The sequence below is a fragment of the Mandrillus leucophaeus genome, unplaced genomic scaffold (assembly GCF_000951045.1).
Source record: "Mandrillus leucophaeus isolate KB7577 unplaced genomic scaffold, Mleu.le_1.0 Scaffold167, whole genome shotgun sequence".
NCBI classification, from domain to species: Eukaryota; Metazoa; Chordata; class Mammalia; order Primates; family Cercopithecidae; genus Mandrillus; species Mandrillus leucophaeus.
In genome coordinates, this window is record NW_012101665.1 from 2107252 (window position 1) to 2132595 (window position 25344).

General features: G+C 36.0%; 2 protein-coding genes across 3 annotated transcripts in view; both read left to right on the forward strand.

The window, feature by feature from the left end:
• Nucleotides 1–6220, forward strand: part of PREX2 (phosphatidylinositol-3,4,5-trisphosphate-dependent Rac exchange factor 2) — a 93760-nt gene extending 87540 nt beyond the window's left edge. Inside the window, exons 21-23 of one of the 2 annotated variants that reach the window (XM_011976494.1) lie at nucleotides 3248–3470; nucleotides 4552–4759; nucleotides 6064–6220. In XM_011976494.1, coding sequence (XP_011831884.1) covers nucleotides 3248–3470; nucleotides 4552–4759; nucleotides 6064–6067 — 435 coding nt within the window. In that variant the 3' untranslated portion in view covers nucleotides 6068–6220. Of the gene's footprint in view, nucleotides 1–376; nucleotides 657–3247; nucleotides 3471–4551; nucleotides 4760–6063 lie in introns of those variants that run through there. The other variant, XM_011976493.1, reaches the window with a different exon arrangement.
• A 1069-nt stretch (nucleotides 6221–7289) lies between these two features.
• The window catches only part of LOC105537017 (phosphatidylinositol 3,4,5-trisphosphate-dependent Rac exchanger 2 protein-like), a 110516-nt gene continuing 92461 nt past the window's right edge, over nucleotides 7290–25344 (forward strand). The window contains exons 1-6 of the mRNA XM_011976503.1: nucleotides 7290–7294; nucleotides 10525–10704; nucleotides 13003–13097; nucleotides 13878–14044; nucleotides 14676–14766; nucleotides 15393–15521. Of these exons, the coding sequence (XP_011831893.1) occupies nucleotides 7290–7294; nucleotides 10525–10704; nucleotides 13003–13097; nucleotides 13878–14044; nucleotides 14676–14766; nucleotides 15393–15521 (667 nt within the window). The remainder of the gene's footprint in view (nucleotides 7295–10524; nucleotides 10705–13002; nucleotides 13098–13877; nucleotides 14045–14675; nucleotides 14767–15392; nucleotides 15522–25344) is intronic.

Here is a 25344-nt window from a genome sequence, read left to right on the forward strand (position 1 = left end):
CCGACATGCTGAGGATAGTGCCTGATGCCAAAGAGCCTTCCAGAAGTCATTGTTGGATAAATGAATAAAGGTGGCAGTAAGTTTGGGCTTGTAGTATCCATAGTATATCTAAAGTCCTGTCCCTCCCAGTGCATCTCTCTCCACACCCATTTTGCATTTCTTTATTGCAAAATTGCAGTTTTTATTTGGGGAAAATACTTTTTTGTTTTTTAACCTTTCCCTGGGAGTTTCTCCAAAGCAGATTAATGAGTTCAGTGTTTCCTTTGATGTTGCTAAAAAGATAGGCAGGTTGATGTTTACAGGCCCATTTGCACAATCAGAATGTTCTCATGCATGAACCACCGTCGATCCATGAACTGTACCTTCCTTATTTTAGGTTCGAGTTTCAGAAAGGTCTTACAGTTTCACAGCATGGCATCCTGTCTGGGAGCACAGTTTTGATCTTCACAGTGTAAGCGGCACATTTCCAGTACCTGTGACTATGGGGTTCCTCCTCCTGCTTCCTCCTCTCTTAGGAATATCCCAGGATGGAAGACAGCACTGCATTCCTGAGGACCTTCCTTCTCAAGAACTGATCTTAGCAGAGAGGGCCCCTGTCTGAGTCTTACCCTTTGGAACAGTTCAGGCACCTTTAGACATAGTACACAGCCCTTCCTGCATATGGGCAGGGGGACATTCTGTATTCACGGCATTTGTATTGAGCTACAAGTTGGAAAGCCAGTCCCCCTAGCAAGGGAATCTTCTGCCAGCTCTCCCCGATCACTCCATTAACACTTCATGACGTCACCCCGTTCACTTCCTTTTCAGCTTGTAACAAAATTTCTCATTATCTGGCTTTTACGTGTATTATATGATTGCATTATTACAATCATGCACTGCATAACATTTCAGTCAATGACAGATCATATATATATAAATGGTGGTCCCATAAGATTATAATACTATATTTTGACTCTACTTTTTCTGTGTTCAGATAGATGCACCTAGTGGTGCATTTTTCAGAATGCATCCCCATTGTTAAGCAATGCATTACTGTATTATATATATGGCACAGGTATTATATATATGGCACATTGCCATTACTTTTAATGGCAAAAACCGCAATCACTTTTGCTACAACCTAATAATTGCAATAAACAATTGCTGCATATAGCAATAGTATTGCATTGTTTCTCTTGTGTTGTCTACTAGACTGTGAACTCCAGGAGGGCAAGGGCTATATCTCCAGCATTGAGCACAGAGTCTGGAATAGATGCCTCTCTTCTTGCTTTTGAATGGATGGATGATTGTTTAAAATGGAAGAAGTCAAGAGAAGCATAACTTCCTATTATGGTGGATGCTGTTACCTAATAAAATTGATTTCTGTGCCTTTTTTTGTGCCATGGGTGCCTTGTGAGACTTTTATCCTGCAACAACAGTGGAAAAGAACTTTTGACTGAAAAAGGTTTTTGCATCTAGCCTAAAATTCTATGTCCCACATAAGCCTCTAAGTCACCGTTTCTTTATTAGTAAAGTGCTGGGATAGGTTAGGAGTTCTCTAAATTCCTTTCTTTAAAAAAAGTTTAGAATAAATCTTCACTATCCATTATTATTAAATTTGCTCATCATTTTGTTAATAATTTCCTGCATTTCAATTCAGTTCCATTTAGATTTCTACTGTGCACTGGCACATGGCTGAGCTACACAGCTTCTGACACGCGATTTGAAGACATAGTTTAATACACACATTGTACGTGTGTGTGTGTATATATCACATATATGCATAATGTACACACATACATATAAGACAGTCCCTGTTCTAATGGTGAACTTGTATTTATGAAATGTGAATTTTGATATTTATTCTTGAATTGAATCTAGAAAAGTTAGACAGTGACCATAGTCTTAATTTTTATTCTTATCCATGCCAAAATTATTACTCTACTAGTAGATAAATAGATAGGATCATGGTTATAGTTTTCAAGGGAGAAGATGATATAGACATTATTTAATCCATGTCCATTATTTTATGAAGAATGCAAAAAAGACACTGACTTGCCTAACATCATATCAGTTATTATGACAGCTATAACAAATACACAGGTAGACAGTGACTCTCAATCCTTTGCTTTTGAGACTACAATTCAGTCTAACTGTACCAGACTCTTACCAATAGTACACAGAACAGACCTACGTATTACCCTCATGGGGTTTACCATCTGCTAGGGGAGCTAGAAATAAGATATTTATTTATACCTATATAATAGGAAGGTTACAGTGTGCTGGAACTTAGCAGTAGTCAGGGAAATTGAACCTAGACTAGGAGTCAGGGAAGGCCTCTTGATGATTTGATAGAACTTGAAGTTGCAAAGGAAACAGTTTGGCAATGCAGGAAGAAGAAAATTCTAGGCCCACTGAACAGCCTGTAGAAAGGGTCAGAGTGAGTAGATAGTTTGTGAGACAAACCAAGTGAGGGCCAGAAGGAGCTTAGGGAGCAAGGGGAAGAAAACTTGAGATAGAGAAGCTAGGTGGGCATCCGACTTGGGCTGCTTTAGAGACCTTGGCGAAGAATAGATGAATTTGAATGGAAACCCATGGCAAGGTTTGAAGCAGTGGAGTGGCTACCTTGGAAGTCATATAAATCATGTATCACTTTATTCTCAAAGCATAAAGGCAGAGTGCACACCAGTCTTCAGTTTGATCCTGACTCAGTGATTAGCAGGAGGCATGGGAAACAGATTTGTCCTGCCATTCTGGGCCTCAGCCACCACACCTTACTGTCTGACCTGTACACAGACTGGTGCTTTGGATTAGCTTTATGCTTGTGTTTGGGACATCCCATCTTCTTCCACCCTTGACTCGCAGCTACCCTGATTTGCCATTTTGCCTTGTTTGGAAGCTCTCCGTTCTCTCCTGGTGTCCTGGGATGCCACTTGCCCTGTCAGGCTCTTTCAGCTGCTGGGAGCCTGTGGATTTGAGTCCAAGTATATTATGTTGGCCACAGAAATTCATTTCTTTGAATACCTAAGTTGCAATCACAGTTTCAAAGGAATCATATGCATTTGCTGCTTATATTGCTTGGCTTTATTAAGAATGCTTGAGTTTTGAAATAATAATGTAATTTCTAACAACATATAATTGATTTCACTCATTCAAGTTGACATGATTTAATTCCCTTTGATTTTGTTGTGAATGATGCAAGTGAAAAAAACTTGCCTGAGTTATTACTGTGTGTTCAACTGCTTTTTGTGTTTTCTTTAATTTGCAGTTTTCTCGTGTACTGAAGAATAGAGCCTGGCCTACTTTTAAACAGGCCAAATCTAAAATCTCCCCACTGCACAGCAGTGATTTCTGCCCTACCAACTGCCATGTCAACGTGATGGAAGTTTCTTATCCCAAAACATCAACCTCTTTGGGAAGTGCATTTGGTGTTCAGTTGGATAGTAGGAAGCATCATTCTCATGATAAAGAAAACAAATCTTCGGAGCAAGGTATGCTAGCTTTTGCAACTTTACCAAATCGTAAAAAGTAATTTAGGCAATCATAGCTATTCGTGCAGCCCTGAAATTCAATAGATAACTGGTGTGCAAACAAGCATGACCTTTTATAAAGGAAGGATTTCTTACTGTAATCACTTGGATAATTATGCCTAAGTGTATACTGAATGAAAATGGAGTTAGGCGTTTTTGTTATTTTTCTTCTAAGAAGGATGATTGCTCTTGCTTTCCTTATGCGTATGATAGGCACAGCTCATCCTGCTGTGAAAGCTGCTCATCTGAAATGGCCCTGAAACTTTGAGGACAATACCTGAGGAACATCTGCAGCAATGCACTATGCCATTCTGTACCATCACAGTAGGACAAGGGATCAAACTGTCTTCTAGTTTTTAATTACAACTCCCCACAAGCTCTCATTTCTGAATTAAATTCAGCATTGGATCAGCATTTTATTTTATGGAATCTCAAATTTAACTTGACTGGATAAAGAAAATGGGGTATATAAACACAATGGAATACCATTTAGCCATAAAAAGAAGTAAATCCTGTCATTTGTGACAACATAGATGAACCTGGAAAACATTGTGTTAAAGTGAAATAAACCAGACACAGAAAGACAAATACTATATGATCTCATTTATATGAGGAATCTAAAAAAGTTGATGTCATAGAAGTAGAGAGTAGAATGGTGATTACCAGGGCCTGGGGTGATTGGGTGGGGGATTGAGAAGATGCAGGCCAAAGGATATAAAATTTCAATCAGATAAGAGGAATAAGTTCAAGAGATCTATTGTATAACATGGCGAGTATGGTTAATATATTGTATTCTTGATAAATCCTAAGAGAGTGGGTATACAGTGTTCTCAGCACCAACATGATAACTACGTGAAGTAATACATATGTTAATTACCTAGATTTAGTCATTGCATTATGCATATATACATCAAAACATCAGGTTGTACATGTAATACATGTAATTGTATCTGTCAATTAAAAAATAAAAATTAATTGGACTGGATTGTTATCATAAGTTAAAGGTGATACATGTTACTAAGGAATGACTTTAATTCCTCAGGGAAACTGAGCCCTATGGTGTACATTCAGCACACCATCACAACCATGGCGGCCCCTTCAGGTCTGTCTCTGGGACAGCAGGATGGCCATGGTCTCAGGTATCTGCTGAAAGAAGAAGACTTAGAAACCCAAGACATCTATCAGAAACTGCTGGGTAAACTTCAGACTGCACTGAAAGAGGTGGAGATGTGTGTTTGTCAAATAGATGAGTAAGTGTTTTGTACTACACTTTTAAGTTTGCCAAATTAAATAGCTGTAAAAATGTGACTTAGAAAAATTCAATAATTCTCTCTTTAGTTATTGGAAATTTAGGAGATTTGTGTTGATTATGCAGATCCTCTTCATTCCAAAACTTTAAAAATGTTTTTTAATGGAAAAAATACGTATAGGTATATATTTTAAGTAAGCATTTAATACCAGGGAAGAGAATGACAAAATTCTATCTTATACAAGGATGCTAAATGAGTCTTAGTGTAAAAATGTTACCTTGAAAAATATATTTGAAAGCATACCAGTTTTGTATGAGGATTTCCTTGTACTCTTTGTAGTTCAGGGTAAAAATTTTGGTGAATATGCACTCAATAGAAATTTATAAAAGACAAAGTATAATAAATGCTTCACATACTTGTTAAATGAGTAAATGCAAAATTATGTATCTCTAGGACAAATACATTTTTCTTTTCTGATTGAATTCATGGCCTGCTAAGCAATAACCCAAATATCTGTGCCAGTATTTTTGACCAAGAGAAGGTGGAGGCAGTTAATGAGCACTTTTCCAAATAAATCAGTTCTAATTCTTATTTAAGAATTTGACGGTTGGAGAATTGCCTGAGCTTGCGAGGATGCTTTGTCACATCATGGTATAGGACGATGCTTCACATCTAGTCCAGACAGCTCCGTATAGTCAGAACAGCGTGGGGTTTGAAGTAGCTCAGTTTCTCATCTACAGAAGTGAGTGAGTAATAATAATGAATTACAAGTTTGTGGTGATGAAAGTTATACAAATTAATACAGAAAGTAATCAGCACGCTGCCTAATATAATGCTTGCTCATCCATTCAAGGGGTAGAAATTATTGAATATATCCCCAATTAGCAGATTCTGAAACTAATAGAAATATTGTTATCTTCTTTTTATTGTACTCTCTTCATGAAGTTGTTGATTTAAATGGCTACAGATGTGAACTCTTGACTTCACACACACACCTATCGTCCTGTATTTCATGGATAATTCAGTTTTGACACAAAATATTTAGACCTTATTCCAAGCCTTTGTTGTAATTAGACATTATACTGATGAAGTCATAATTGACATGATCTCTCATTTTACAGGTTTCTGAAATTTAGAGATCAAAATCATATTAGAAGCATTATATTTTAAAAATTATCCTCAATATTTAGTATTTACTTTGCTAATTTTCTGAAGTTTTATGAGTGATTTAGAATTAAGATTTTGTTTCTCTATTTCTGGTATACTATTTTTGTGTATTATACTGTGGCTTTTCCTATTTACAGATGAATTAAACAGTTCAAGATTGCTAAGAGAAAAGGAAAGTATTTTTTAAGCAATTGCATGACATTTTTGAATTGTGTTGGAATCCTTGCGACAGAAGTTTATATTTTAGGATATGATATTTTACTTCATTTAATAAATGAGATTTTGTTGCATGATATATTTTAAAAACCAGTTGTTGTCTACCACAGGTATTTATGAAGTATATAGAATTTTTATTAATAAGGCAATAAATAGTGGCATTGAATCATAGCTTCTAGGCCTCAAAGGGATTTTAAGAAAACATCTGGACCAATCCCATACTTCCAGTTCCAAGAGTTGTTATTGCCATTTTGGGATGAGTCTTGTCAATGGCAAGATTATTGATGTGCCTCAGCTGGCACTGCTCAGGGACTAATCTTTAATGCATTGACGATCTAGCACTGCCTGGCAATCCTCCAGGCTTTGTCTTTGTTAATTTATTGAATTTTTTTTAAAGGTTCAGGTGATGTAGAAATATTTTCAGGAAAAATATGTAAACGCAAGGAGCTCCTTTTACTTGGCTTAAAATGTTTATATTTAAGGCACTAGTTGCAGACTAGTTATTTTTATTAACTAAAACTACTTAAAATGATTACTTTTCACTGAAGTTTTCCCCACCCTGTTATTCTGAAAACCTTTACCGAGCTGAGCATGTTTATTAGAAAGGTGGCAAAAAGTGAGCAAATGATTGGAGAAACCACCTTGGTCTTCTTTGGGTACACCGCATAATTTAATTCTAAGTATTAATAGGTTCCACACAACTTAATGTGCAATATAAATCGCTGTACAACAGTACAGTTGTTTTAAGTGCCTGGATTCCCCATTGCTTTTAATATTCAGAGATGCTGCCATGCAGTCGAGGTTAACACATTATTTAAAAATCTAGTATCTGAACAATTTTCTCACCCTATAGTAATTATTCCTAGTCAGAGATGTCTTTGCAAGTGAAGCAGCAGATCTCAGATGTGTTGCCAAGTTTTAAGATAAATTGCCTGATAACACCTCAGTGTTAGCTTTTCTAGAAGTTATTCATCCCTGTGAAAGGTCCCGAGGTTGAGCTTGTCTTATCATAAAGTCTGGTTGTTCTGTCACCTGGGAATACCTCTCAGAAATGAAATTTCCTTTAACACAGAGGCATTTCACTAAATCCTCCTACTTAGCTTCAGACCCAAAGATAGAATTAGAGATGAATTTCCTGTCTAGTAACATGAGGTAAGATGATGTAATGAATTTAATCAAGGATTTGTGATTCTGGTTTCACTTTGGAAAGTTAACAACTTTTGCCCTTTAATGGGCTATTTACTGGGTAATGACACTTAGGTACAAGAAATAAGTAAAAGGAAAAATAATTAATGTCCAAAACCTTTGACAGGGTTTTAAAATAGAGGATTTGTGTATTCTCACAGGGAGGAAAGGGGCCTGGTAATCACAGGGGATTTGAGAACAGACTTCATTTTGCAGGTGCCAGATGCCTCAGGATTGAGTGATGAACAAACCACACTTTCAGACAGTTAGTAACCCGGGGGTTACAGAGAGGAATGCTGGTGGTGGTGGTAGAGTAATCATTGAGGTTTCCCCAAGCATTTTGCTAGTAAATACACAAAAAGAGGGACACACCATAAAAACCAGCTTTTTTTATAGGTGCTTATGTGCCAGGCAAGATTACACTATTATATACGTTGGCTGATTTCATTCTCACAGTACTTCTGTGAGTTGAGTTATGAAACACCAGGATGCACCCTACTCCCTCCAGAGTGTGCAAGTTAGATGCAGGGAGAGGGAATCCTGCTTAATTTGCACAGGCTATGTATATAACAATATGTTTTGCCTACCCCGCCTCTAAAATGTGGAAATAATGATAATACCTACTTCATAAGGTGGTTTTAGAGATTAAATGAATTGATACCTGTTAAAGACTTAGCATGGTGACTGTCATAAAAGCTCAACAGATGTTAGCAATGATGATGATGTTTAAAAACACACAGGTCATTGCAACATACTGTATACAAAAATCTTTTTTATCAATGGCACAAGGAGGAGATTCACCTGGAATTGCATGCTGCTGAAGCTTTTAATTAATGGACCTCTAGTAGGTAACTTAATATTGTATATGAATGAAAGTGAAGGGATTTCTGCAAGCACAAATATTATGGTTTGATGCCGTGTTGCTTTTCAGAATCTAGAAATTTTATGCAAAACATGGTGTTTAAAATACAGTTTTTCTATCATTTGTTTGTAAGCCTAACACTTGTTCCCACAGGGTCAACGCAAGCATGATTGCAGCTGTTTTAAATGGAAAGCAAATATCTGAATACAATTCATGTAACTTTGAAAAAAATTATGCTTAGCCCCATGACTTCTAATTTAAAAGATACATAAGCGCAGAGGGCTCTTTGCAAAATGAGAACTCCTGCGTTTTTTTTCCTCTTTGGTATTCAAAGTTCATCTGTCTGTGCAGCATGGAGCTTGGATAATTGGAGTTAGTCTAATGTTTTAATCTTTTGGGTGGAGAGGGTGAATAAATAGACAATCTGTCTTACACGACATAAAAGTATCTTTCCAAAGAGAAAAACTGTATTTAAAATCATCCACAGCTTTTGGTTATTAAAAATGTTCACAGGGCCTCGAGCAATGTAACATAGCTCCTTCAATTTTTCACTGGTGTATAAAAACTGTAAAATGTCAAAATATTATTCAAATCTCACCTCCCTGTGAGACCTGACCTGACTGCACCGCTATTTGAAATGGCAGCTTCACGCTTCCTTCCCTGCTTTGTTTTTCTCCTTACCATTTGCTGCCATTTGATATACTAGAAAGTTTACTTGTTTTTACTTGTCTTCTCTCAGTAGAATTTGAGCTCCAAGAAGGCAGGGGGTTTTGTGTTTTGTTTTTGTCGCTGTTGTTGTTTGTTTGTTTTTTGAGATGGAGTCTTGCTCTGTTGCCCAGGCTGGAGTGCAGTGGTATGATCTCCGCTCACTGCAACCTCCACCTCCAGGGTTCAAGTGATTCTCCTGCCTCGGTCTCCCAAGTAGCTGGAACTACAGTCTTCCGCCACGACACCACACCCGGCTAATTTTTGTATTTTTAATAGAGACAGGGTTTCACCATGTTGGCCAGGCTGGTCTCGAACTCCTGACCTCGTGTGATCCACCCACCTCGGCCTCCCAAAGTGCTCGGATTACAGGCATGAGCCACGGCGCCTGGCCCGTTTGTGTATTTTATAAACTACTATATCCACTGCACCAAGAACAATGCATGGTATAATAAATGTGTTTAGTGAAATCACTTAACAGGTATTTATTCAATGCACAGCATTGGGTTTGACATTGTGGAATATGTATGAGATACCTTCAGAGTCTTGAAATAACAAACATTACATTGCTATGGAAAAATGAGAACCAAGATATGCGCTAGTGATTGGAACTGAAAATCACAGGTATTTAGTAAATGTGAAGATGGCTGTTGGCTTGAGAAGCCCTATATGGGTCCTTTGTTTAGACATGGTTTAATTCATTTTGCAAATTTTTTAGCATGCCGTTTGACAATAAAGTTCGATTCCATTTTTGCCTAATTTTGAGTTAGTTGTAACAGAAACATGCCACAGCAAACGTTCAAGCCTAGTGTTGGAGTCAGCAGCTACTCAAAGTCCTCAGCAGGTTTCACACAGTTCAGTCTGACTGCAGCATTTTACCCTGGAGCCAAGTGGAGGAGCTCTTTCTGTGGGCAGATTTGGAACATTTCATCCTGGCTGGCTTGCAGATGAGATTGTAATTACCCCATCCTCACATTGTATGTTACTCTGTTTGCTGTCTGGTAATCCCCAAGGCCAGGACTCCTGTTTGTATGAGCAGGGAGAGGGATTGACAATCCAATATTCTCCCTGCCAAATAGAGAATGCCTGGGCGAAACCCAAGGCACAGGTAGAGGGATAGGTGGGTTTTTAATACTGAATGTGAGCCAGTAAGGACATTAAGGCCCGTTTACAGTTTGGGTTTAATATTTGACTAGCACTTTGGAGATTGTTGAGTATTTCCGTAAGGTGATGATGGTTGTGCTAATGGCCAGGGGCTAAAGATAACACCCATTATGCACCAGGAGTATTCATTCTCATAGCAGTCATGGAAGCCAGTTATTCTCATTATCCCCATTTCACAAGTATCCAATAGAACTACCACAGCTTTGTTTTAGTTGTAGTCATGCATGGCACAACCTGGATTTCAATGAAACTTTCTGGTCTAAATTATGCTGTTTGTATGACTCATTTTGTGAAGAACAAGTGAACTTTGAATGACATGCTTTTTATGTAATAGAATATTTACTTGATATGAAACATTGAAGCACTCTAGAAATATTTGTAAGCCTATTGTATTCAGCAAATAAGGTAGTTATCTATAGCAGACAGTTTGAAAATGTGCATTTATGTTTTTAATATTACATTGCAGCCTTCTGTCTTCAATAACATATTCTCCTAAATTAGAACGTAAGACATCGGAGGGCATAATACCAACAGACAGTGACAATGAGAAGGGAGAAAGAAACAGCAAACGGGTCTGTTTTAATGTAGCAGGAGATGAACAGGAAGATTCTGGTCATGATACCATCAGCAACAGAGACTCTTACAGGTAATTCACTAACTCATCAAACTCATTTACTCAGGAAAGTCAAACGTGATGCTGGATTTTCCACAAAGATCTTGAAAAAAGTTTTTGGTTTTTTTTTTTTTAGTTGGTCTTTCACAGTCATCACTTGTTATTACTGACCTCAGACAAAGCATAATGGGACAGTGTAATATTTCAAATCCTTCCCTTTTCTAATATGAATAGCTTGGAAAAAGCATTTTTTCTGTGGTGGTGTGAGCTTAATTTGGGAGAGTTGTTCTGTATATGGATTGTGTAACATATATAGCAAATAAGAAAATTGTGTCTAATCTGAGGGATTAACATCTTTTTCAACTATCTGTTTCTGTCACTGGTTTATTGGGTAGCGAGTAGGAGTTCTTTTGGCCCTTTTTTCTCTCTTTTCTTTTCATTTTCTATGTTCCAAACTAATTGGACTAATGTTCCTTGCCTACCTCTGAGACAAAGCTTGCGTTTTTCACTCTCTTGGATACCTTCTATATTAGTTTTCTAGGGCTGCTGTAACAGATTACTACAAACTGGGCAGCTTAAACAACAGAAATTTATTATCACACAGTTCTGGAGGTCAAAAATCTGAAACCAAGGTGTGGGCTGTGTTGGCTCCTTCTGAAGGCTGTGGAGGAAGGATCCGTGCCAGGCCTGGCTACTTGACGTGTAAACGGCCATCTTCTCCCTGCGTCTCTGCACATTCTCTTCCCTCCATATGTATCTTGTGTCCAAATTTTCCCTTCTTATAAGGACATTTTATAGGGCGGCTTAAGGTGGCACCCTAATGACCTCATTTTAACTCGATTACCTTTGTAAAAACCCTATCTCCAAATAAGGTCACATTCTGAGGCACTAGGGATCACTTTTCAACCACATGAATTTTGTTGGGAGACCCTGTTCAACCCCAAATACTTTCCCTCCAAACTCTGTTTTTGTCTTCCTACTAGACTTCCAAATGATGTCTCCTCGCATGAACTTCCTTAATTGAAAGTGCTTTTTGTTCCGTGTATCACCTGATACCTCACTAAGGACTGTCATAACCAGCCACATAAGCTGTGTATACAACTTTAACATCTTTTTCATTTATGTTAATTGAAAGCAAAAACTACCTTCTTCAGTCGTTTATTATGCAGTGTTTTGCAATGAAAAGATACTGATTCAATAGTAATCAAAGTTCTCATCAGAGTATATATAACTAGTTACAAACTAGGAGCTAACATTAAAAATATACTTTTACCAAACACATGGGGGAAGAGGAAGATTTTACATAATCCTCACTGCGACCCTCGGTGGCAGGTTCTGATAGGAACTCCATTTTACATATCAGGAAGCTGAAGCCCGGAGGGCCGATATCATTTATCTATGAGACCAGGTGGTCTGGCTTCCCAGTTTGTCTCTTAACCACTCTACTGTTCCAATTTCTATGTTTTCAAAAAGGATCTTAATGAACACATAAGAGTTATTCTAGAGATTTAATCATAGATCAGACAGATTAACCACTTTTATCACTTCATTTACTTTTCACTTCTGAGCATCCCAACCTGCTCTTTAATAGGAATCTGTAGGGTTTTTCCCGGTGGGAAATTACACATCTAAAAATACTTCCTTAACTCAAGTTCTAGTTATCAGATAATTAAAATTACCCTGACAGTTTCCCTCTAGGCTAAGATAGAAATTTTAAATGTAAATTTAAAGTTAAGAAAGTCCTTTTTACTTATTCTGAGAGGAAAGAAAATATTTTATCTCCTGCACTATTTCTGAAATCTGTCCCTGTTCACACACAAACATTTTAAACATTTCTTTCCTTGGGCATTCATCATTATCAAGCACTTCCCTGTGCTAAAAGCTCTGAGGTGAAGACAGACAAAGTCCCTATCCTCCATAAGGAAGCTCAGAGTGTAACCAATAAGTTATGATTTAAGATATCAGAAAGGGACAGAAATCACAAAACGGTATTTTGTCTCTATTAGCAAGTTATCTAATTACCGTCATATATCATGAAACAGATTATAAAGAATTTTAAGTTTGGTGTGACTCCTAGTTTTATAACTAACTGCCCTTAAAAAAATCATTTGGGACTAGATTATATGATACAAGAAAATTTGAAATATAATTGAATCGAAAATATGCCATCTTTAAAAGGTAAGGTAGACTGAGTTGAACAAGTTTATCTTTCTCTTAGTTTTCTCTAAAACATATTAATAAATATAACTGATATACGTTTATGTCATAAGAAATTGCAGGGACACCTGGGCAGTTGCACTCTTACAGTAACATGAAACTTATTGTTTTCAGTGACTGCAACAGCAATAGGAATTCCATCGCCTCCTTCACCAGCATCTGCAGCAGCCAGTGCAGCTCGTATTTCCACAGTGATGAAATGGACTCAGGTGTGTTCGTTGGTGAAGGCCTGTGGGATTTTTGATGTTAGTCCTAAAGGAGATAACTTTAAGGTTTTAATTTCTTAGATCCATATGAATTTTTATTTTTACCTTTTATCATTCACTCTCTGTGGCCACACATATTGCATTTCAATTTTATGTGCTTGATAGTCTATTTCCCAATCCCATTTTAAAGGGAGTGAGTTAAAAAACAATGAAATAAGCAAACTAATTGTAATCTTCAGATATGCTCTATGATCTCTTTATGGTTCTACGAAGGATTATAGGTACACAGGAAACATACTGAAAGTATTAGGCGTTGTTGATGGGGATAGGCAGGTGTGGAGTTTGAAGCATTAAAGACAGCAGGTTCATCTAAGCTAGCTTTATATGTGGATGATGAGGATTGAGGGTAATGAGAGAAACAGATTGATATAATTATCTTATTATTATCTTGTATGTGTTAAGAACAAATACTTTTCATCCAATTAGGGAAAATCTTAATTTTTGATTATTCAGTTTATTTCAACTCTTCAACCATTGGAGGAACATAATTTGAAAGAATAATTAACAAGTGTCCTTTCTAGGGGTCACTCTGCCTTCAGAAGAAGTAATAACATCCCAGGAGCTATTAAATCTTTTGGAGCTCTCTCTGAACATGAGAACTGTGCATGGAATAAGAGCTTGTGTTTAATTTTTACATTTTATTTAATATTTAAAATATTTTGGAATGTTAAACATAAGATGAGTGATTGTTGTTTTTGGTTTTGTTTTTGTTTTGATATCTAGGTGATGAACTTCCCCTAAGTGTTCGCATTTCTCATGATAAACAGGACAAGATACATAGTTGCCTTGAGCATCTTTTCAGCCAGGTACAATCGGGCATTTGTGGGGCTTTTGTTCCACAACTAAACTGTCAGGAGTCCCTTTTTCAGATGCAGTACAAGGAGCTCGGAGTTAGAACAGAAAGGTCTCAATCTGTCTTTACCTCCTTTACCTCTATTTCTGACGTTTAAACTAGGAATAAACATTCTTTCAGCCAACTCACCTAAAGGATTTTTGTGAATATCAAGTATTTTACGGTCCTGGGAAAATTACTGTGATACACATAGGAGTTCCTCTTTTTAGGATTTGTTTTTTTTGTTTTTTGTTTTCAGAAAGCTTTATGATATTTCTTGCTCAACATTATTTCTAATTTTAAAAAGCACAAGATATTGCCTTGGATGCTAATTTTGTCATTTTAAATTAAAAAAATGTATAGCCATAACCAAAATTTGTAGTAGAAGATTTTACCACTTTGAAAAGGATTCCAATAACTTATAGTTAAAGAAAACTCCAGAGATTTTTTGTTCTTTTGTGAGGTAAATTTATATTTTGTATTAATATATGGTAAGATAGTAAGAAATGTCATTGCAAATGTTATCAGGTGCATTTATTTCAATATTTTCTGTAAAGATGGATTTCACAGGCATCACGGGGTTTCAAAAATAATTGTTGCTTAAAAAAACATTTTATAAGATTTACATTTAGAAATACATATCATGTACTGTGAGAGATGTGTAACTCAGAAATCTCTACTATTGACAGGTGGATTCAATTACCAATCTCCTAAAAGGGCAGGCTGTTGTGAGGGCCTTTGACCAAACCAAGTATCTCACTCCAGGCCGAGGATTGCAAGGTAAGTCTTGAAAAATTAACTAGTAGAAGCAATTGAGAAAAAAAGGTGGTAGACAATATAGTCAAGAAGCAAGGAGATTGCATAAGAGGAGCAATTCCGGTTACTCATGTTTCATAATTCACTGGATACTACTTCTATTTTGATAAGTTTTGAATATGTAAAAAAGTCAGCATAGGAAGTTTTACATTTATTTGAAAGTTTAAAATGTTTAATGCCTATAGGGGCCAGGCTAAGCAAAAATGAGTTAATCGAAGATACATAAGCATGAAGTTGATTTTGCTGAACCCAAGCATAATGTCTCCTTGGCTGTTTCCCCGTGGTAAGGAAAGGGTGTGGGGAATGAGAGTTGATGAATGGAAAGGATGGAGCTGCCAGTCTGATTAGTAACTAGTTGGGATAATGAAAGTAGAGTTTTCATCTAAATTTGCTTTGTTTAAACATTTATAAGAAAATAACATTAAGGTTTGACTTTTTAGGTTTAACGGATTTTCTGACGGTATGGCAAAATAAATGACCACCATGTCAATAGTCTAGGACAACAGTGACAGAAGAAGGTTTTGAAGCCTAAAGGCTTAATTGGTTGGGAACAAGTTGAGACTTAAGAGAGATTTTCTGTGTTTATTTAGAATTTCAACAGGAAATGGAACCAAAGCTGAGTTGTCCAAAAAGGCTACGGCTTCATATCAAGCAAGACCCCTGGAATCTTCCCAGCAGCGTCCGGACTCTTGCTCAGAACATCAGGAAATTTGTTGAAGGTCAGCATGAAAAGCAAAGATCGTTGCATGATCTTAGCAATAATCATTTTAAAACCCACTAAAACCAAAAGTTTGATAATGCTTGATTACTTTTTACAGTGTTTCCTGTTGTGAAGAAAATAAAAGTACTGAAAATGGTGAGGGAGGAAGAGGGCAAGAAGGAATAAGATTATAGGGCCTTGTGTCCCCAGGGTTATAAACATCATGAAGAATATTCTCATTGAATAAAATAAGGGCTCAAAGTTGTGAAGACAAATCGAACATGAAGAGAATTTAAGACTTTATAATAGAAGACAATGTCATAAAAAAATTCAGAAGGATATACAAAAGGCATGAAGCTAATGCTTATCCAAAAAAAAAAAAAAAAAAAAATCAATTGTGAAGCTGTGTGAGAATCAAAATAATCACGTAGGTTGCATCATTAATTTTTACGTTTTTATTTCAGAAGTGTTTGTCTAAGTTGATTGCTCTTAACTACCGTAACACTATTTACATGACATTCTATAATTGGTAAAACCTGTGAATTGGAGACATATAATTTTGAGACGACTTCATTGAGATAGATTGCATGTTGTTTAGAATCAGCGTGATTAAGTAGAAAATTCTGAGAGTTTCCAAAATGATTATGGTGAAAAAGATGAAATGAGAATTCATCTAGTTTTAAAAATATATAACTCAGCAATTTTCTTCCCAGTGATTAGACCAGTGGTTAGCAACATCTGGAGGTATTTTTGGTTGTCACAATTGTGGGTGTGCTACTGACCTCTAGATAGAGGCCAGGGATGCTGCTGAACATTCTAGAATGTACAAGAGAGTTCCTCACAAGGGAGAATTCTCTGATCCAAAATGTTAGTAGTGCTAAGATCGAGAAACTCGTACAATAAATACTATTCCTGTGTTTACAGTTTTATCCCTCAGTCATTTGTGTGTCAGTTGGATGTGGTCAATAGTATTCAGTGGTATTTAGCAAAATTACAGTATAACTGCAGTTATTACCTTAAGTGGGGTAAATTAAAGAAAGCTGTAAATGTTGCTGACAAAAGACAGCCTCTTATACCAAATGGAGTCTGAGTCACTTAACTCTTTCAGGCTTCAACTTACACATTTATTAAATGACAGAGATGGCTTAAATGTTCTGTGATTACTAAGTCTTCTGCATAGACTTACACTCAAATATAACAACTTTCGTTTAGAGATTAGTAGAAAGGAAATTTGTATAGATATGGAATACTTCCCCAAATAAATCATAGTGATTCTATCTTGTGATAAAATCTTTTGTATTTAACAGCTGGATTTCTTGGCTGTATTTTTATTTTATGGCCTAATATAATGTTTATCTATGATACTTTGTAACATAATGTTTAATGAAAAGTATGAATTTAAAATTCCCCAAAATATGAATAGCATAAATATAAAATGCATTTGAAAAAACAATTATGTTTTAGAAATTTAAGTATATACTTTACTGAGTAAAAGACATATTTCTGCTGAATAGATGCCAGTATTATGACACTACTAGAAATTATAATTCTGCAGTTCTCATCATCTTTGAGATTTTATATTTGTTTTAAGGTAAATGTATATTGGCTAGGAATGGAGAAATCCTTAAATCATCTCCCCCACTTTTTTGTTTTGAACAATTTTATCTTTCAGATAGAAATTTCTAATGCTCTCATTAGTTTCCAAGAGCTTCTTGGCTTCTGCATTAATTTTACTATTTACCCAAAAGTTATTCAAGGGCAGGTTATTCAATATCCATGTAATTGTATGGTTTTGAGTGAATTTCTTAGTCTTTATTTCTAATTTGATTGTGCTGTGGTCTGAGAGAGTGGTTGTTATGATTTCACTTCTTTTGCATTTGCTGAGAAGTGTTTTATGTCTGATTATGTCATTGCTTTTAGTGTATGTGCCATGTGGTGATGGGAAGAATGTCTATTCTGTTGTATTGGGATAGAGATATCTGTAGATGTCTATCAGGACCATCTGATCAGTGCTGAGGTCAGGTCCTGAATATCTTTGTTAATGTTCTGCCTCGATGATCTGTCTAATACTGACAGTGGGTTGTTGAAGTCTCTAACTATTATTGTGTGGGAGTCTAAGTCTCTCTGAAGGTCTCTAAGAACTTGCTTTATAAATCTGTGAAACTAATGAGAGCAAAGGTAAAATATACCAGACTCTCTGAGACACAGCTAAGGCAATGTTAAGAGGAAATTTTGTAGCACTAAATGCCCATATCCAAAAGTTAGAAAGATCTTGATATATAAACCTAACCCCACAAGCAAAAGAACTATATAACCAAGATAAAATCAAACCCAAAGGTAGCAGAGGACAATAAATAACTAAAATCAGAGCTGAACTGAAAGAGATTGAGATACAAGAAACCATTTAAAAGATCAATGAATCTAGGAGTTGGTTTTTGAAAAAATTAATAAAGTAGATAGACCACTAGCTGGGCTAGTAAGGAAGAAAAGAGAGAAGATCCAAACAAACATATTAAAAATGACAAAGGAGATATTACCACTGACCCCACAGAAATACACATAACTATCATATTATGTGTATTTACACATAAGTTTCATAACTATGGATACTTCTATGCACATAAACTACAAAATCTAAAAGAAATGGATAAATTCCTGGACACATACACCCTCCCAAGACTGAACTAGAAAGAATTTGAATCCCTGAACAGACCAATAACAAGCTCCAAAGTTGAATCAGTAATAAATAGCCTGCCAACCAAAAAAAAAGCCTGGGGCCAGATGGATTAACAGCCAAATTCTACCAGATGTACAAAGAAGAGCTGATACAGTTTCTATCAAAACTATTTCAAAGAATTGAAGAGGAGGGACTCCTCCCTAACTTACTCTAGGAGGCCAGCATTATCCTGATACCAAAAACTGGCAGAGATACAACAACAAAAAGAAAACTTCAGGCCAATATTCTTTATGAACATCAATGCAAAAATCTTCAACAAAATACTGGCAACCCAAATCCAGCATCACATCAAAAAGCTTACCTACCATGATCAAGTAGTCTTTATCCTTGGGACACAAAGTTGGTTCAACATACTCAAATCAACAAGTGTGATTCATCATATAAACAGAACTAAAGACAAAAAGCATATGATAATCTCAGTAGATGCAGAAAAGACTTTTGATAATATTCAACATCCCTTCCTGTTAAAAACTCTCAATAAACTAAGTATTGAAGGAACATACCTCAAAATAGTAAGGGCCGTCTAAAACAAACCCGCAGCCAACAACATCATACTGAAAAGGCAAAAACTGGAAGCATTCCCCTTGAAAACCAGCACAAGACAAGAATTCCCTCTCTCACCACTCCTATTCAACGTAGTATTGGAAGTCTTGGCTAGGGCAGTTAGGCAAGAGAAAGTAATAAAGGGCATCCAAATAGGAAGAGAGGAAGTCAAACTATCCCTGTTTGTAGGCAAAATGATTCTATATCTCGAAGACCTTATAGTCTCAGCCCAAAAGTTCCTTAAGCTGATAAACAAATTCAGCAAAGTCTTGGGATACAAAAATCAATGTGCAAAACTCACTAGCTTTCTTATACACCAACAACAGTCAAGCTGAGAGTCAAATCAGGAATGTAATCTTATTCACAATTGCCACACAAAGAATAAAATACCTAGGAATACAACTAACCAGGGAGGTGAAAGATTTCTACAAGGAGATCTATAAAATACTGCTCAAAGATATATTAGAGATGACACAAACAAATGGAAAGACATCCCGTGTTCATTGATAAGAAGAATTGATACCATTAAAATGGCTGTACTGCCCAAAGCAATTTACAGATTCAATGCTATTCCTGTTAAACTACCAATAACATTTTTCACAAAACTAGAAAAAAACTATTTTAAAATTCGTATGAAGCCAAAAAAAGAGCCTGAATAGCCAAGGCAATCCTAAGTAAAAAGAACAAGGCTGGAGACATCACACTACTCAACTTCCAACTATACTACAGGGCTACAGTAACCAAAACAGCATGGTACTGGTATGAAAACACACATGGACCAATGGAGCAGAATAGACAGCCCAGAAATAATGTCACACACCTACGACTATCTGATCTTCTACAAGGCTGACAAAAACAAGCAATGGGGAAAGGATTTTCTATTTAATAAATGGTGCTGGGATAACTGGCTAGCCATTTGCAGAAGATTGAAACTGAACCCCTTCCTTACACTTTATACAAAAATTAACTTAAGATGGATTAAAGACTTAAAAGTAAAATCCAAAACTATAAAAACTCTAGAAGACAACCTGAGTAATACCATTTTGGACATAGGAACGGGCAAAGATTTCATGACGAAAATGCTGAAAGCAATTGCAACAAAAGCAAAAATTGACAAATAGGATCTAATTAAACTTAAGAGCTCCTGTATAACAAAAGAAAGTATTAACAGAGTAAACAGACAACCTACAGAATGGGAGAAAATTTGCGAACTGTGCATCTGACAAAGGTCTAATGTCAAGCATCTATAAGGAACAAATTTACAAGAAGAAAAACAATCTCACTAAAATGTGAGCAAATGAGATGAACAGACACTTTTGAAAAGAGGACATACATGTGGCTAACAAACATGAAAAAAAGCTCAACATCACTGTTCATTAAGAAACATATGAAAAAAAGCTCAGCATCACTGTTCTTTAGAGAAATGCAAATCAAAACTACAATGAGATACCATCTCACACCTGTCAGAATGGCTATTATTAAAACGTCAAAAAATAACAGATACTGACAAGGCTGCAGAGAAAAAGGAACACTTACACGCTGTTGGTGGGAATGTAAATTAGTTCAACCATTGTGGAAAACAGTGTGGTGATTCCTTGACCCAAAAACAGAAATATCATTTGGCCCAGCAATCCCATTATTGGGTATATACCCAAAGGAATATAAGTCACTCTGTCATAAAGATGTGTGCACACATATATTCATTGCAGGACTACTCACAATACCAAAGATATGAAATCAACTCAAATGCCCATCAGTGGTAGACTGGATAAAGAAAACGTGGTACCTGTATTCCAGGGAATAATATGCAGCTATAAAAAAGAATAAGATAATGTCCTTTGCAGGAACACGAATGGAGCTGGAGTCCATTATCCTTAGCAAACTAACACAGGAACAGAAAACCAAATACCACATGTTCTCACTTATAAGTGGAAGCTAAATGATGAGAACACATGGACACAAAGAGAGGAACAACACATACTGGGGCCTATCAGAACGTGAAGTGTAGGAGGAGGGAGAGGATCAGAAAAAATACTTAATGGCTATTAGGCTTAATGCCTGGGTTATGAAATCATCTGTGCAACAAACCCCCATGACACAAGTGTACCTATATAAGAAACCTGCACATGTACCCTTGAACTTAAAAGTTTTAAAAAATATATTTCTAATGCAGGATAAAAAGTTTAATTTTTCAAAAAGTACTCATTTTAAGAATCTTACATTTTCTTCTCAAGACCTACTTTTGTACTCTTTGTAACTCATGTCACAATAAGCAGCTATAGGAATGATAACTATATACACATAGTGATTGATGGATTGATCGATATGTGTTGTGTATATGGGTGCCACTCTTAGTCATGGGAGTCCACTAGCCAGTTGAGTGTGGTTGAATGGGCTGAGAGTCTTATAGTCAATTATGTGGGAAGGGCTCTCTGTAGAATTTAAGTTGCATCTCTGGTTGCAGATTTCTTTGTTTCAGTGAGCTGTTTGGGTCAGAGCTGTGATTGTCACCATGTTAAGTGAGTCTTTAAAAATGATTACTTTTTGCTTCATCTCGTTGGACTATGCAAGGGAGAGGGCATACTACCATTTCCTGGTAATCCCTGTGATGTCTGGTCCTGTTAGGAGTGGAAAAAGCATTAGGATCGTTGAAATCCATTGCTTGTTATGTGGAGGCACTCTGAGAAACTTTGCTGGCTCAGCACGAATGTATCCTATTCAACTTAAGTCATTTTCATTCTACTTCCTAGACTGTCTTTATATAGTGAATGAATGACTTAATGGAAGGTTAAATCTTGGGACTTAATTTAACCTGATGCCACCAGGCCAGAATTTCTTGGTTTATATAAGTAGCTGGGATGACCCCATTTCTAATGTTTGTCCTAGTCTCCGATTTCAAAATATCCCATCCATTATATACCACATGTGATATCAAGGTGTTGTAATTCTATGGTCTTTATTTAGAAAGAACTGTTGCAGTGACATTCAAAAATTGTGTCATTATATACTCACCCATTCATAGCAGATTAAACTGTGTGTAGAAGAGAGCAGAGAAGACAGTGAATTAAGTGAGGAAAGATTAATTGTATGGTGTCACTAAGACGATGCCTGTCTCCTGCTTAATGTTAACTCTGAGGTAAGTTATGTTCTCATATCATCAGCTGAATGAAGATATTTTTATCTGAGTAGCCCACCATCGCCTTAAATTCAGATGTTTATTAGTGAACACATTTTTGACTTTTTGTTCCCTAAAAAGAAAAATGCTTTATTCTAAATCTCATTTTTTTTTTTAGCAACCTACATTTAAAAATTTTTTTCCCTGTATTTGTCCCAATATTCTAAAGAGTGTCTCTTCAATTTTTCCCTTTTTCATCACACTTCAGTAATTGCAATGATTTTTCTGGCTAACCTCCCTCTCCCTATCTTTTTCTGATTCTTATAACCATTATGAGATTCATCTTCCTAAAATATCGTGTTCATAATTTCACTACTGTGTCACAGAGTCTTGCAGTGATTTTCTGTTAGGTAAGACTAAACTCATCGATCTGTTAGAAGCCATTTTTCAGTGGAGCTTTCTAATCATATCCCAATCTCAATCTCTTAATGACATAGTAAAATCTCTCTATGCTAGATTGTTAAATAATTGTTATTCATTCTCTACTATATTCCCTTGCTAGCAAAATTTCTCAGTCTTAGAATATGTATCTTTTTTCTTGACAGTGATAATTTAAAGTTTTATGAAATATTTTCTAGTCTCATTTAGAATTCTATAGCAACTTCGGCTAGATTCAGATTACAATAACAACAGTCTTCACGTGTATATAGCACTTTAAACAATTTTTAAAGACTTTTCATACATATTCTCACTTATATTTTACACAGACCTGTAAAATAGATAAGGCAGATGTTATCTCCATTTATGAATGAGTTAATTGAGACTCAGAGTAATTTAGCAATTTTCTAAAGCCACAAAGTTAGTATATAACAGCAGTCTTCTGACTTTTAGCTTATTGTACTTTCCTGCCTCTGAAATCCTTTTCTTCTTTCAGTCTCACTTGTAAAAATTAGTGCCCTTTCAAGTATTTCCTACATTTCTTTTCAGTCAATTCTGTCTTTCTGACTCTATTGTGAATCTGTCTAGAATAGGATATAACTTAATCTTTTTTGTTTCCCGTAGTCTTGGGTATTTAGCAGGAACTTTGTAAGTTTTAATATTTACATCTGTGATTGACCCTGTGTGGGTTGGGGTTGGAAGAAGAGTGTGTGTGTGTGTGTATGTATGTATGTATATATAAATATATATATATATATACACACACACACATACACACACACACATACATATATATAAAAATAAAATATTGTTTGACAGTTTATTGCTAGCGATTACAACAGTTGTAGCTTGCAGAACACCAAGTAGGCTAAAACAGCTAAGGATGACCTAAAAACCTGCCAGGATTTGAATGGTGTTTCATTGACTGATATAATTCAGAGACATTTCAGGATCTTGAACAATGGATAGAATTAGTGTAGGCAAACAGGCAAGAGTAGTAGCATGTCAAGTGAATTGATTTTTATTATTTAATATTACGTTGGTGCAAAAGTAATTGCTGTTTTTGCCATCCATTGAAAGTAATGGCAAAACCGCAATTACTTTTGCACCAGCCTAGTATAATAAGATCATACTAATTTTGACTACACAGTTAAAATATGGTATTTGTGACAGAAAGAGTGAACAATTAACTGATGTGTTTTCTTTCTCTGCAGAGGTGAGGTGTAGGATACTCCTGGCTCTTCTTGAATATTCAGGTAACATTTTGCATTTTATTTTTTTACTATTTAAGTGATTGTGGCCTAGGATCATAAAGGCCTTGAAATTTGAGGACAGTGCCTTCAACCATTTACAAAATAGAAATATGATCCTTACCTTCTCCAAACCTTTGGAAAGATTAGAAAAAGTACTCACATCATTTTAATAAAAATGCAAATATATATATACACATACATATATATACACACATACTTGTATTCTCTTATAAGCAAAACCATGAAAACATATGAATAGAGATTTAAACAAAATATTATTAAACAGGAGAAAGGGAGCAGGTTTTGCTAAAGTTAATCGTGTCTAAATTTTGTTTATGAACAAGAATGTATGTAAACATTTTACAAATCTTACATTAAAACACTTTTACCATGCACTTAGTGGGAGCTCAAAAAATATTGGTAATGGAAAATGACACTAAAGGACAATTAAATATTTGATGAGATTCTAAATTGCAGATGATGGACTGTAAATGTCATAAAGGCGGGCACTATGTCTATTTTGATCATCAGCAAATGCCCAAAATAGTTGCTGGCATATAGATATTCAACAAATATTTGTGACAAAAATGAATGAAAAATTTTATGAATGAAAAAGGAAAAATGTATGAAATATTTCAATAAGGTTTTCATTCAAAATGCATTTAGAAGGAAATGGCTTATAAAGATTGGGAAAACTCACATGCCGTTTAATTACAGTGAACAGTTTGATGTTAGCCTGCTGTGCATCTGTTTCTGTAGATTTGGAGATATATAGATATGTTGAATGAGTTACTTTTATTATTTTAATCTATTTCCCATAAAGTATGTGTATGTGTATACACAGAAATTCTATTACACTAACTAAATTTTGATAGGAATTCATTCCGAAAAATATAACCTGAATGACTACTTGTGATAGCAGTTAGCGTTTGTTGTGCTAAAAAAAATTCCCCAAACTTTGTGGCATAAAACAATGACCATTTATTATTGCTTACCTGTCTAGTGTTATCTGGGCGATTCTGCTGGTCTGTGCTAGGTTTTATTGATCTTGGCTGGGTATGCCCATGTGTCTGCAGTCAGGTGGTGGGTTGGCTAGGCACAGGTGATCTAGGGTGGCCTTGCTCACATATGTAACATTTGACTGGCTGTTAGCGGAGGTTACAGGGCTGCCTGGGCTGCCTGTCTCTTGTCATCTATGAGGCTAGCCTGTTCTTGTTCACATGGTGGATTTGCAGGATTCCAGGAAGACAGTGCAAATGTCTAAGAGCTTGTCACCTTCTGGCCCCAGCATGTAACTGGCAAGGCCAGACTTAAGGGGTAGAGACATAGATTCTACTTTTGAAGGAGAGGGTCTCAAAATTACATTGCAAGAGTGTGGATACAGGGAGGGAAAGAATTTGTGACCACTTTTACAAAGTACCACACTTGGAAATTTTAAATTACGAATGAACCAAGTTAACCAACAGGGCTTTTTTATTTGTCCTCTGGTTTTTTGCCGTAATGAAAAAAGTTTTTACTTTGCTTTTTGACTGAGTAATAATAATGGCAAAAATATCTTACAGTTTTTGAGCTTTACTAAAAACACAATTCATGGACCTCATTTTCTTGGATTTCATTGGGTCCCCACAACCCACCACGTGAGAATATTATTGTTTCCACAGTTTTAAAGGTGAAGAAATTGACATTCTGGCAGATTAATAATAACCAGCACATAGTATACAGTCAACACTGACTTTGGAGCATCTAGAAGGTTAGG